General features: G+C 37.2%; 1 protein-coding gene across 2 annotated transcripts in view; it reads right to left on the reverse strand.

The window, feature by feature from the left end:
- Positions 1-4,096: 4,096 nt before the first annotated feature.
- The window catches only part of DERA (deoxyribose-phosphate aldolase), a 102,696-nt gene continuing 92,268 nt past the window's right edge, over positions 4,097-14,524 (reverse strand). For both annotated transcript variants that reach the window (XM_046658958.1, XM_046659049.1), the window contains 3 exons: positions 8,784-8,896; positions 5,101-5,250; positions 4,097-4,796 (listed from right to left, as the gene is read on the reverse strand). In XM_046658958.1, coding sequence (XP_046514914.1) covers positions 4,740-4,796; positions 5,101-5,250; positions 8,784-8,896 — 320 coding nt within the window. In that variant the 3' untranslated portion in view covers positions 4,097-4,739. The remainder of the gene's footprint in view (positions 4,797-5,100; positions 5,251-8,783; positions 8,897-14,524) is intronic.

The raw sequence follows: 14,524 nt of genomic DNA on the forward strand, positions 1-14,524 counted from the left end.
AGGACACATTTACTTCGGAATCTGGGTATTGAGTACAAGGCTTTCTAGTCCAGAGGTTCTCAAACTTTGGTTCCTGGATCATATCATTACCACCACCTGCGAACTTCTTGGAAATGCAAAGTCTCAAGCTTCATAGCTGATTTACTGAACTGGAAACTCTCGCAGTGAGGCCCAGAATTCTGTATATTATAAACTCTCTAGGCACTTCTGATGTATACTAAAGTTTGAGAACCACGTTCTTTGGCAGCACAACTAAACTACTCCAATCCAAGGAGAATCTACTTCTGAAAAGGAAACAGCAAACATACCTTCCTAATAACACATTTGAGAGCATTCAAGTTTTTCACTAGAACTAACCTAACTTCACATGTGGCATAAACTCCTTTGTTCTTCTACAGAGGAAATACAGCATTCTTTGTTACTAACATCTAATATAGAAGTAACTTTTCCTGGGACCATTAGACATCAAGTACCCTTCAACCTTCTTCTTGGGCTAAATAATGCCAGTTCCTTTTATCTTTACTTATAAAGACTTTTTTAAACTCTTCATCACCCTTGTCAAGCTCCAGAATAAAATATAATCTCATTTTACTGTTCAAATGAATTAAAACACATCTCCTATCATTGAACCCTAGATACTAATGCCACAAAACCCAAATAATAAGGTTTCTTATATATAATGTTTCTTACATTCTAACTGCTTTACAGTACAAAATGTACTTCTAAAAATAAAAAATCAAACTTTAGGTCTGTCCTTTCTAGATATCTTGATTCCTCCTCCTCACCCCATTCTTCCCCAAAAAAGTTTTAGTTCATCATAAGGTCACTAAGTATTTCACATATATTGCATTAAACATTCTGATCCTCATTTGCCTTATTAAACAAGAATTGACCAGATGGATATTCCTCTAACTCTCTCTCCTGAGCAGGTTTTAGTTAATTAAAAATGATTATTTTTACTACATATTTTATATATCAGCCAGATGTTACCTGTGGTCATTTCTGGAAAGGATCATTTGGTGGGGGTTATAAAATATATATTTCCCTTTGGGAGGCAAGACTCTTGAGCACAATCAGGAAAATACATGTAGAAATTGATTTCACCTCATACCTTTTTCCTAGTGTCAAAATGGGCATAATGTTTCATTTCCTTTGAAAGTCTGATCATTCAAATTCCTTCTTCTTCTGTCTCTGCTCTCTGGCCTTGTTGATGTTGTGTCAAAATGACGATCAAATTGATGGAAGAAAAATTAATGGTGGTTTCCCTCTGTACTAGAAGTGTAAGTTGAATTTTGCAAAGAAACTGATTTGGTTTCTTTAATTGGGTTTAAGACATATGTGCACGACACAGCAAACTGTTCTGCTCAATCAGGACAGAAACTCTCTATAGTGTCACTGTGAGGATACACTTCAGGTAGATATTTGTAACAGTTCCTGCTTTTGCACAGGTCTCCTTAGAAGCTATATTTCACGCAAATTAATTTGCCAAAGTTTCCCATTAGCGCTGGAATAATCCAGGATGAGGCAAAGAAACTGCAATTATGAAATTGTTTTGTGACTACACTAGTCATTTTCTCTCCATTTGTAGACCAACCAGAATCCAAACAAGCCCCTCTTCTTTTTTTCTTAAACAACAACAAAGCAAATTCAACTTTCTTTTTTAAAAAAACATTCAGATTCTTGAGGTCACCCAAAATTCTGAAAGTCTAACAGATGAAATGAACCACTCTCACTTAAGCTAGATTTAGATGGTTGGTCTTCTCCAAACCACCATTTAGAAGATTCCAAGAGGCAAACGTGAGTCTTTTGAAAGTGTGAAGGTCACATGCTGACAAACGTAATATTAGGTATGGCAGGATGTATAAACAAGTAAGACAATTTCAATTCCAGAGCCCTGGCTTCGTCTCGTAAACTATTTCATGGCATCATGTGGATCTCGGTTCTGGGCTCAACCACGTGACCCTGCATATGCAATTTGCCCACTTTGAGTTTTTCTCATGCAAATAATGATGGGTAGAACTAGATATTCCCTAAAGTCTCTCTAAGTCCCTAAATTATATGATTGATTGCATAAAAATAAATTTAAGGCCTACTATGCTTTATTGAAAAATTGTGACAATTTGGGAAGGTTTGCTTTTATTAGAAGCTTTAAGCACAGAATACAGCAAGTCATTTTCTGATTGTATAAATCATCTGTTCCCTATGTTCTGAAGTACACAAATCTGCTTGTAGTAAATCAGAGTCACCTCAGAAATGACCTCTTCCTCTTATGTTTTCATAGCAATCAACATTTACTAGGGTCTTCCTATTAAAGTCATCTGTGTTACATCTGATTTCAAGAGCCAGGTAAGGGCAGGCATTCCTGATGAAAAGCCCAGATAGTCCTTGGAATTAATTGTCCCCCAAAATATAAGATTACTTACCTTTAGATCAGGCCATGCTCATCAGCCTCTAATAGGTTTAAGGGACTCACCAGTCTTAATTTCCTATGTGAATCTATAATTGTCTACAGAGGTCAATTTCAGTGGATGCCTCATATAAATTAGAATTGAAGATAATGATGCCTGTTTACTTGATCAACTGAAATGACCAGCTAGGTTTAATAGGAGGAAAACAGAAACCCCTGTGAAATTGGAATAGCTTCAAAGGTGAAAGAATGTAATTATTTTTCTGCAAAGTTTCCTCTCCAAAGGTGACTGGCCATTGTGCTGGTGGGCACCTAGGCCAGCATGTTAGGAAGGAAGATACGGGATTCAGAGCCACTGACTGTATCCAAAGGCAGAAGTCAAGAGCCGGCCTTCTGCTCAGGCATTTGGGGAAAGCAGGGTTTCTTTTCCATTCTTATTTTAGTCATTTCATTTACAGTTAGAGAGGCACTTCGGGGGACTTGCCTAATTGACTCCCGAGAGGCAAATTCTAATTTAGATTGCTACAAAAGTGTTTTCTCTTTATGGCCATAAAACATTTTCTTGGATTTGTTGTAATTACCCTTGGGGTAATATAATTTTAGGTCTTTAAGAACCTTGATATCACTTGCCCCAACCTCTTTATTTTACAGATGAAGGAACTGAGGTCCACAAATGTGAAGTGACTGGACCAAGGTCACAAAGCTAGAAAGAGAGAGAGCCTGGGCTAGAATTCAGTGGATGAGAAGATGAAACCAAAACTGACTCCTAGTCGGGGGATTTTCTGCTTATAAGTAGCTGGAATCTTGTTCAGGGAGGAAAAGACTTTCTCTATGAAAATCACCATTTAAGGAAATTTGGGTTCTATAATGTGGTAGAGGTGCTAGCAAACAAAAAAGGGGGAGGCGGGCAGGCCCAGGGCATAGTGCTTAAGTTCACCTGCTCTGATTCAGCAGCCTGGGGTTTACGAGTTCAGATCCCAGGCACAGACCTACTACCACTCATCAAGCCACACTGTGGTGGGGCCCCACACAAAATAGAAGAAGATTGGCATAGATGTTAGCTCAGTAACAATCTTCCTTAAACAAAAAGAGGAAAACTGGCAACAGATGTTAGCCCAGGGCCAATCTCCCTCACAAAAAAAAATAAATAAGTAATTTCAAAAAGAGAGGAGGTGGGGGGTTGGGAAAGAGAGAGGGTAAGGGAACCAGTAGACCTCAAAGCACATTATTTTTCTCTGGAGCCGACAGGGAGGTCTGGTTATGTGTCTGTTATGTCCTGAGAGAGGGACAGCTATCCACGGGGATTGACTGCACTGCCTGCCTGGGCTTGATTCTTGACTCTGCTAATTTTGAGCTCTGTGACTTTTGGCAAGTTGCCTAAGCTTTCTGTGCCTCAGTTCCTCATCTGTAGAAAAGGAGGCTAATATCAGTACTTTCTGTTGTATGGGTCAAAAACCACACTTACTTACCTACTCTTACAGGAATTAAATAAGGATTAAGTAAATTCCTATCAGTAAAGAGTGTAGCACATGTTAAGTGCTCTATTAGTGCTTGCTCTTTTTCTCCTATTCACTCGATCAGAAAATCTTAAAAGTTTCAGAATATATACATCAGTTGTATTCATTAATAATGTACTGAGGTGTTTTATCTGAGATAAATACCCAAGGACTCTGAGATAGAGTCAGAAAGTCATTGATAAAACTTCATTATATGTTTAATGGATTAATTTTTCAATATGTATTGTTACAATTTAAAGTTTCCCTTTTTAAAATAAACAACTACAGGGATTTCTTAATTAAAAAATTCTATGATATCCATAGCTTTATATAACAACAGAAATTTCATTAGCAAAACGATTAATAAAGGAGCATATCTGTTGCAAAAATTAAAGACGGATTTTCACAGCAGAAATTAGTGCTGAGTCAGTGACTCTTGAAGTTTAGTCACAGTACAGCCAGCAGATCAGGATGCTATATTTTCTTTTGCTAGAGCACATTTCTTGGGCAGTTTAACATTTTTTTTTTCCATTAGAATTTAACATGGTCAAAGCTATCATTAACATTTTACTCAGAGTTTTTAAGAGAAAAGCTTCACAAAATTAATAGTTCAGATCTTCTAGGAACTAAGACCATTACAAACACGCCTGAAATGAGTACCATGTGTAGACAAGCTGGGTTTTTTTCTTTAATTCTTTGAATTAAATTCAATGGAAATTTCAAGGGAAAAAAGTCAGTTGCCTATTCCCTCATTTTTTAATTAAATAATTTTGGCAATTATGCAGAAAAATAATTTTTAAACTTCGTAAAAAACTTTTCTGGAATTCGTCGCTGATTTAAGACATTGGAAGATCATGATAAGCTGCATATCTTCCAGTCACGTGATGGTAAATCTGGGGAGAAAATAGTTTAGCTAATTAATAATTACTGTATTATTATATGCATCAATTAATAATTGTACTATACATAATTAATCATTTTAATTAACATTTCATTATAAAGCCCCACTATCATGTGCTTCAACAGAATCTGCATCCAACCTACTTCAGTTGGAGGTTTGCTTGGAAGAAGGCAGAGGTTTGGGTATGAAGGGGTAAATGAGATGAGTTTCACCTCTAGTTCTCATAGCCCAGTGGGTGACTTTTCATTTCCTTCTCAAAAATACTTGTCAATTTGTTCCAATGGGTTATGACTCACCTGCCTCTCGATGTCCGAAAGCAGAGTGCTGGCACCTATTCGAAAGAGTTCTGGCTTCAGCCACTCATCTCCTAGCTCCTCCTTTATGAGAGAGAGCCAAGCAAGGGCATCCTTTGCACTGCGGATGCCTCCTGCTGGTTTGAAGCCTATCTAAAAGGGAAGATGGGAAAGAGAACAATGTTTATTGTTATTAGATTGCTTTAAAAAATGGTACTGCAATAATATAAGGTCTCGATTCTTTCTCTCTCCCTTTTTTAAAGTCTATTTCATTTCACCCAGCAAAGGAGCTTAGATCACTGACTCATGCCCATTCACACCACAAAATGACTTTTTCAAGATTAATGGGAAGAATGTTGCTGCTTCTGAAGAGACACTAATGAGAGTTAATAACCCTCATTAACATTTCACTTATTGGAAAGTCATAAACTTCAACCACCTAGAGTACAGTTGTGAACCTGGGATAAACAAGAGAGGTGTCAATAAACAGGAAAACAGATATCACAAAAGCTCATTCGTTCTACATTTCTACAAGTAAGCCTGTATAGTCACCTTTCAGCCTCCATCTTGAGGGGGAAACAGACAGATACGCATATATAAAAGAAGAAGAGAAGAGGTGAGGCCACGGGAACCAAACTGGCAGCAATCAACAAGGGGAGCTGACAGTTGTTTTAATCAACTAAACTGCAGGGACCTTTTTTCTAAGTTGTAAGTAGACAGAGTTATATAAAGCAGCCAGACCAGTTAAGCACAGTAGAAAAAGACAGTGTAGGGGCTCTTCACACTTCAGTAGTCTTTGAAGGTGACCATAAAATAGCACATTTCAGCCAATATCTGATGTTTACAAATGATGTCCCTGGCTCTATCAGAAAAGGATAAACGTGTTCTATATACAGTAAAACCTGCTTATCTGGATTTACTTGTCTCAGGAACTTGTCTAGCCAGTAGAGGGGAGATTTTACGGATGGGAGCAATGAAAAAAACACCTCACAGCCCAAGTACTAAAGCTCACATCTCTGACGCTCAGAGCTGTTGGTTTGATCGGTGGCACGAGCAGGGGAGGACTGCTAACAGAATACTAGAGAAGGGAGACAATATATGAATGGCCCCATTATCAACCCAAGCTAGAAGTCTCATACTTCACTTTGACACTGCCATTTTCCTCACCACACCACACCCAATCAATCAACAGTCAAGATCTACCAAGTCTACCATCTTAACTTCCATAGCTTCCAGTAGGCATACTTTCCTCTCTACTCTCACTTCTACTGTTTTAATTTAGACCTTCATCAATGCTCACATGGAATATCAGTAAGTCTCCTGTTTTCCCCTGCCTCAAGCACACAATGTCACGCAGCTAAGCAGCAGCCTGAGATTCTAACCCTATCTGCCTATCACCCTGGAGCCCAAGTGAGTCTGTAAGAGTGACGAGAGGTGGAGGGAACGGGGGAGATAAGCAGGATGAGGTTATTTATTAAGAAGAAGTAAAAAAAAAAAAAAATCAATTAGCTAATATTAGCATCAATGTTAATCATAGGAACATTTCCGTCAATTAGGCAACGCCGCCAATAGATTTTTCTATATAGTTCAGTTATGTCAGCAAGTTTGGCAATGTTGCTAAAGAGAGGTTCCAGCATAAGTTCATCCTATATTTTTTTTAAGGGAGACAATATGGAAAACATAAATCTGCAATGAAATCAGTTATGAAGTATTAAACCTCTGTTGCTCAGGAGTGACACTAATCATGGTCTGAAAGGCGGCCCATCACATTTTAAAACACCCCTTAAATCAATGATGTAGAAACTTTACAGCCTAATCCTAGGCAACTTGTCAACAACCTGAAAGGAAGCATCTGATTTGCAGATACATCCACAGATCTTCACTATAGTGGTTACACGAATACGACTTGACCTGTACCTGTCTGCTTCCTAATAAAACTGGGATGAACTTTGTTGAAGGGGTCAATACAATTAAAAAGAAAGTATTGAAAGACAGCAAAGTGATCCTCCCTCTGTACTATGGTCTGGAACATGGAGCACTTATAACCTCTAACGAAATTGTTTGCTTGTCGTCTAAGGGCTCTCCTGGGAAGGGACTTGCTCCTTTTTCTATCCGTAGCATTTAACATATGTTAACATGGCGCATAGTTAATGACTTAATAAATGTTTGTTGATAACAAAACAGGACTGGGTCCCCAGTGGCGAGTTTTAACGCTGACTATGGAGCTTATGAAACATAGATTCCTGAGGTCTACCCCTGATCCAGAACGCCAGGGATGAGGGCCCAGGCATCTATAGGTATAAAAAGCTTCATATCTATTTGGATGTTCTTTGGCCAAGAATAAGAACCACTGGTCTAGTGAATGGTGGTGGTCTCACTTGGGGGGCCCAAAGATGGAGTTCTCATTTTTATAGCTTTTCTTAAAAAATTTTTTATTTGAATCACTGCAGAAAGTCTACCAAGTAAAGGTTACTCAAGTTGGGTCAACTTTAACATGTAGGTCACCGTGGATACTAATCCTATTTGTACTTTTTAAAGATATGAAGTTATTTTGAAGGAGAAAATTCTGGAAGGAGTTCATTTCCTCTCAAACCCAGTACATTTATAAACTGAAGCGACAGTCACATATAAAGTCATCACATCCAGTTGGCAAACGATTAAAGGGCTTTTTTGGGGTTCTATGCAGCAGCCATTGAGATTGGTTTTAAAAGATGCCTTCTGAGGAAGGGAAAGTCTCATTTAAGAAAAGAAATTACCTTTCTCTACAATGATGTAAAAAAAAAAATCCTTTGAGATAGTTTGTAGCTAAACAAGCAACTTGAAGTAAAAAGGAAAATCCAAACTCATTTTAAAAAACACCTCACATGCATTTTTTCTTTTAACTTCGTATGTTTCAAAAAAATATATATATATGTATTATTTTTCGAAAAGCTGACAAAAGCTAGCATATACCCTCCTCAGCTTAACGGTCTTGCAAAGAGCACATCCAACTGCCATAAAACGCAAAAATGGATATTTAATTCAAGAGCTATATAACGTCTAGCTACCTTTTCCCTGCTGTTTCACAGCATTTCATTATTTTGTTTAATAAGTTCATCTCCTCGAGAATTTTCTCTTCACCTCATATTATTAAAAGTAATAAGTTTTTCTGGACCGGGGGTTTCCCAACAGAAAAACCAATTTATGTGTGTCCTTCAATAATGACAGGAAAAGATTATTTCCCATTATATTGCATACTTTCATATCACCACCACAGCTTATCATTCAATAAATGTTACTCTGCAATTCTTTCCATTCCTCAAGAAGTTTAATTTCTGCATTAACCTGTTTTCGCTGGCCAACGCCTTACCAGAAAGTCTCTGTGTTGCAGCAGAATTAGTTCGTTAAAAGAACCCATTTAGGAATCCCTTGTCAGTGATAAAATTGTCTTCGGTTAATAAAGGGACATAAAGTGAGTTTACATCTTGATCACACATACCTGCTCCCACACTCACACTCACTTCCTGTTAATGGCACATTTTTCTTGTGAATGTGTTCTTTTGTAAGGAAAGGTAAATTAAACATTTATCTTAATAAAGGTAACTCATTCACACCTTTTGCATGTTAAGACAGTTATCGGGGCTGTAACTATTATTATAAATAACACAATCTTTACGCCGAAGAAAGATTTGCTGGCAATAATATACCTTGTTTCCAGTTTTCCAGAAGAAATCTCTAATGGCCCGTAGCATTACTATAGCTACGGGGAAGGTGGCATTTACTGTTTCTTTTCCAGTAGAGGTCTTAATAAAATCTGATCCTAAAACAAAAGGAAGAAAAACTCCATGTTAATTAAAAAACTTATTTTTTACACTTGTGAGTCAGTGGCAGAAATGAGTCACGTAAATTTTTTTCCTGAGGAACACAACTTTATTGTTTCACTAATTATTTGAAGAACTAAAAACAAAATCTCTTTTTAAAATAATTCTCTCCATATGATTTGTCCCCTTTATTATAAGATGAATTAAATTAAGGACCAAATGGATTCTCACTGACCCCAGGGACTCTTGCCTCTATATTTCCATATCTCCAATTAAAATTGAGTTGGTTTATTTAATGAATAACTGAGAGGAATAAAAACCATTTTATTCCCTGTGTCTAATATCCTATATCATGATGCTTTAATACAAAACTGGAGGGCCTACTTGTTTTCCCCTCATTTTCTTATGCTTCAGAGAAAGTACACGGTACAGCCTTGACAACACAAGAAGAATCACCATTAGCTGATTTCTACTGCGTGTTCATTAATGAAGGCGCTATTAACATTTTCACGAAAGACACCACGCTATTTCATAACTTGCAAATATTTTCAACAACTTCCTATCTCTCAAATGTATCTTAAACCTAGTTTAACAGAATAGCACAAGGATACAAAGAAATTATAATAGTTAAGATTCACTGTGCACTAGGCACTCTTCCAGGTGCTTTACAAATGTTAACTCAGTCAATTCTCATAATAACCGCGCAAGTTAAGTATTAACATGATCCTCATCTTTAAAGAGGAAATTGAGGCACAGAAAAGTTAAGTAACTTGCTTGAGGCCACAGAGTTAGTAAGTAGGGGAGGCAGAATTCTAACCAAAGCAATGCAGCTTAAACAATACTCTACAGTGTCTCCAAGAAACTTACCTAGCATCACATAGTCAAGATAGCCAAACAAAGACTCCACTTTTCATGTGGTTACCTATCCCCAAAAATCCTCAAAGTGTGGACCCCAGACCAGCAGCATGGGCACCACCAGGCAGCCTGTTAAAAATGCAGACTCTGAGGCCCTACTCTAGACCAACTGAATTTGAATCTGAATATAAACCAGGTTCCTAGGTGATTCCTCTCCAAAGTCACAGCCCTAGCCCACTGAATCTTCGAACCACCCTTAAGGCTAATCTCAGAGATTCTCTCAAGGTCCATCAAAAAAGTGGGCAATAGAAGTGGTCAAAACTTTCTCCTCTAGTTTCAACTGGAAAAGATATTTCCACGACTATTCTCTGGGTCAAGATTCAAATCAATAGACCTTTAGTAAGCACACTGTGTGAAAGGCACAGTGGAAAATACATAAACAAATAATTCAAGTCCTTGCCCTCAAAACCATACACATTCTAGGTGCAGGTGGAGATGAGCATAGATCCTGGGTTATCACTTGATGAGCTAGAAGTCAGGAGATCTGGTTTCCAGCTCTGGCTCTGATATTTACCTGGCAAATTCCATCTCCTAAACTTTCTCATTTGTACAATACATCTGAAAATTCTTAATTGCTTCACAGTGTTATACAGGAATCAAAAGAGACAATCTATGTGAAAGTACCTTGAAATCTCTCAAGTGTTATACAAATATAAACGGAGCAAGGACCTAGGTAGGGTTGCAATCTGTAAAAATACCATAGGAATTCTGATCCATCAGAACAGGTCATCAGAAGCCTTCTTTACTTTGGGTCTGTAGGCCCATTGGGAGAAATGGAGACTACCTGTCACACAAGCATTCACTCAACAAATATTTACTGAGAACTTACTATACACTAGACTCTGTTCTAGATGCTGGGAATAGACCACTAAACAAAACAAAGCGAGCAGATTTTCTAGAAGAGAAAGACAATAAACCAATAAATATATAATAAATGTCAGGGAGAGAGAAGTGCTATGAAGAGAAATAATGCAACGTAATGAGATAGAGAGGGGATGCAACGTAATGAGATAGAGAGTGGTGGAGCTGGGGAGAGGTAGCTATATTTAAACAGAGTCATCATAAAGGAACCTCTGATAAGTGAAATTCAGAGACTGAATGAAGAGAATCTGTGAAAAGCGCATCACAAGCAGGAAACAGAGAGTGCAAAAGCCCCGAGGTGGCCATGTGCTAAGTTGATGAATGAATGAATGAATTGAATGAATGGGACTACGAAGCCGATGCGTGGCCCCCACAACATCAGAAGAAAGACGATCAAACAGAAGAGCTTCAAGCCTTCAAATAGATCTAAGAAGGTGAGGGGAACATCCCAAAAGAATTCACAGTGAGACCAAGATGTGTTTTGTATTACATGACATTGTCTTTCGATTCATTAGAAGGCATTCGGGTACAACACTGGATATCATCTAAATTCTTTTAAGCATCTTGGAAGAGGAGATGATTAAGATAAAAGACAAAGACCACATCTGGAGGCCTAAACAAAAGGTATGGTCACTTAAAAATCATACCATCTAAAGTTAACCAAAAGAGCCAAACTCCCTTGGAAGAGTCCAAAGGCTGAGTAAGGGAGGAGACTCTCCTCCTAACGTATCTGGGAGGAGCAGCGCAGAGCACCTACCACAGTAGCCACAGTAGCCCGGGAGTAGTAACAGTGGCCTACAATTATCTGTCTGTCTAGCCCCCTTTCTTGACTATATTGTAAGCATGTTTCAGGCAGGTGCTCTATCTTGCTTACACACATCCCCAAAGCATGACACACATACGTGAGAAGCTCAAAGGAATTTTGGATGGGTGGATGGATTGCCACAGCTACAAAGGAAAAGCAAACTACAATATTTTCCACCTTTAACTGACTAATGGGGAAGGGAAGACAGTTTCAGGCTTCATTCCACGTCCAGTAACAAAACTGGGCAAGTGGCTCATAAGAAAATATTGTTCTATTTATTTTTAAATAAACTTTTAATTTTAGAATAGATTTAGCTCTACAGAAATATTGTGAAATAGTACAGTTTCCATATATATACCCCATACCCAGTTTCCCTTTTACTAACAACTTCTATTAGTATGGCACATTGTTATAATTAATGAATTCATATTGATATGTTATTTTTAACCAAAATTCATACTTTATTTAGATTTCCTTAGTTTTACCCACAATCCAATCACATCCAGGATACAATATATTTATCATGTCTCCAAAGGCTCCTCTTAGCTGCGAGTGTTTCTTAGACTTTCTTCATTTTGATGACCTTAACAGTATTGAGGAGTACTGGTTAGGTATTTTGTAAAATTTCCCTCAGTTGGGACTTGTCTGATGCTTTTCACATGATTAAACAGGGGTTATGGGTTTTTAGGGAGGAAGACCATAGAGGTAAAATGCCATTTTCAGCACATCCTATCAAGGGTATATCCTATCAACACGACTTACCACTGTTGATGTTGACCTTGAGCACCTGGCAGAGGGAGTATCTGCCAGGTTTCTCCACTATGAAGTCACTCCCTTTTTCCTATTTTCCACTGTACTCTTTGCAAAGAAGTCCTTATGTGTATCCCACACTTCAGGAATGGGTAGTCACAATCCATCTCTTTCGTGGGGGGGGGGGGGGGGGCAATAACTACATAAATTGTTTGGAGTTTTTTGCTTGGGAGATTTGTCTCTTCTCCATTTATTTACAATCATTTATTTATATCAGTACAGACTCAAAGATATTTATTTTATACTTGGGTTTATAAGCCAATATTACTTAATTTTGTTGCTTAAATGGTTCTAGCTTTGGCCATTGGGAACTCTTTCAATTCCTTCCTTATTCCTTTGACATACTCCAGGCCTAGAATAAGCCATTTCTCCAAAGAGCCCTCGTTCCTTTTAGTGGAGAACGGTATTAGAAATCAAGATCTTGGTGTTAGATGTACTCATTGCTACTGTAGGGGTCTTGCTTTTAGGCCCTCTCAGCTGACTGAGCAAGGAAATATATATGTATATACTAACCCATTATATACACATATCTATCAATAATTCCATGTGTAACTGTCTATATCTATATTAAACTAAACATGAGTTATAGTGATGTCTCCAACTCTGACATATAGATCATTCTAGCCTCACCCCATTGCTGATCTGTAAACTCTCACTCCAATGGTGAGAAACCTGGCACCTGCCATCTGCCATCTATTTATTTAATTGTTCACATCCAGTATCCACGTATAGTGCTATCAATATTGTTAACCATACCATCATTGGTATCATTTCTTTAACGGATATAGGTCTATTCAGACTACTTCCTCTAGTGTGTTTTGGTTGTTTATATCTTTCAAGGAAGTGACCCATTTCATCCATGTCATCAAATTGTGGGCAAATACTGTTGTTCATAGTATTTCTGTATTATCATTTTAATGTTCATTAGAACAGTAATGATCACCCTTCTTTCATTTCTGATATCAGTAATTTATGTCTCCTCTCTTTTATTCTTGGTTAGTCTGATAAAACTGAGATTTATCAATTTTACTGATTTTTTCAGAGAACTAGCTTTTAGGGTTTTTACATTTTCTCTATTGCTTTTGTTGCCAATTTCACTGATTTCTGCTCTAATTTTTCTTTTCTTCTGCTTGCCTTTATACTTAAATTGTTATTCTTTCTCTACTTTTCTAAGGTAGAAGCTGAGGTTATTGATTTTAGAGTATTCTTCTTTTCTAATATACACATCTAATGCTATAAATTTCTCTCTAAGCACTGCTTTGGCAGCATCCCACAAATTTTAATAAGTTGTATTTTAATTTTCATCTGGTTCAAAATGTTTTTAAGTAATTTCTCTTGAGAATTCTTTGAACCATGTGTTATTCAATTTCCAACTATTTGGGCATTTTCTGCTATCTTTCTATTACTGATTTTTCTATTTTAGCTCCAGTGTGGTCTGAGAACATACTGTGCATGACTTCTATTCTTTTAAATTTGTTAAGATGTGTTTTATGGGCTAGAATGTGTCCAATCTTGGTGAATTTTCCATGTGAACCTAGAATATGTATTCTGCTGTTGTTGGATGGAGTTTTCTATAACTGTCCATTTGATCATGTTGATTGATAATGCTATTCAGGTCAACTATATCCTTGCTTATATTTTGCCTGCTTGAGCTATCATTTACTGAAAGAGGGTTTTTGAAGTCTCCAGCTATTACAGCAGATTTGTCTATTTCTCTTCTCAGCTTTATCAGATTTTGCCTCACATATTTTGATGCTCTGTTGTTTGGTGCAAACATGTTTAGGATTTTACGTCTCTTTGGAGAAATGGGCCCTCTTTATTATTATGCAATTCCCTTCTTTATCCCTCATAATTTTCCATTTTCTGATGTCTGCTTTATCTGAAATTAATATAGCTACTTGTGCTTTACTTTGATTTGTGTTAGCATGGTATATCTTTCCCCATCCCCTTACTTAGAACCTGTTAAGTTTTCATCTTTAAAGTGGATTTCTTATATACAACATATAGCAGAGTCTTGTTTTTTGACAATCTGTTTTTCAGTGGGTATATTTAGACCAATAATATTTAAAATTACTATTGATTTATTTGGATTAATATCTACAATGCTACAGCTTTTCTATTTGTATTTTCTCTTTATTAACTTTTACACCTCTTTTTCTGCCTTCTCTGACTTTAATTGAACATTTTCTGTGACTCCATTTTATCTCCTCTCAGAATATCAATTATACTTCTTTGG

Source organism: Equus quagga, chromosome 1 (assembly GCF_021613505.1).
Source record: "Equus quagga isolate Etosha38 chromosome 1, UCLA_HA_Equagga_1.0, whole genome shotgun sequence".
Classification (NCBI taxonomy): domain Eukaryota; kingdom Metazoa; phylum Chordata; class Mammalia; order Perissodactyla; family Equidae; genus Equus; species Equus quagga.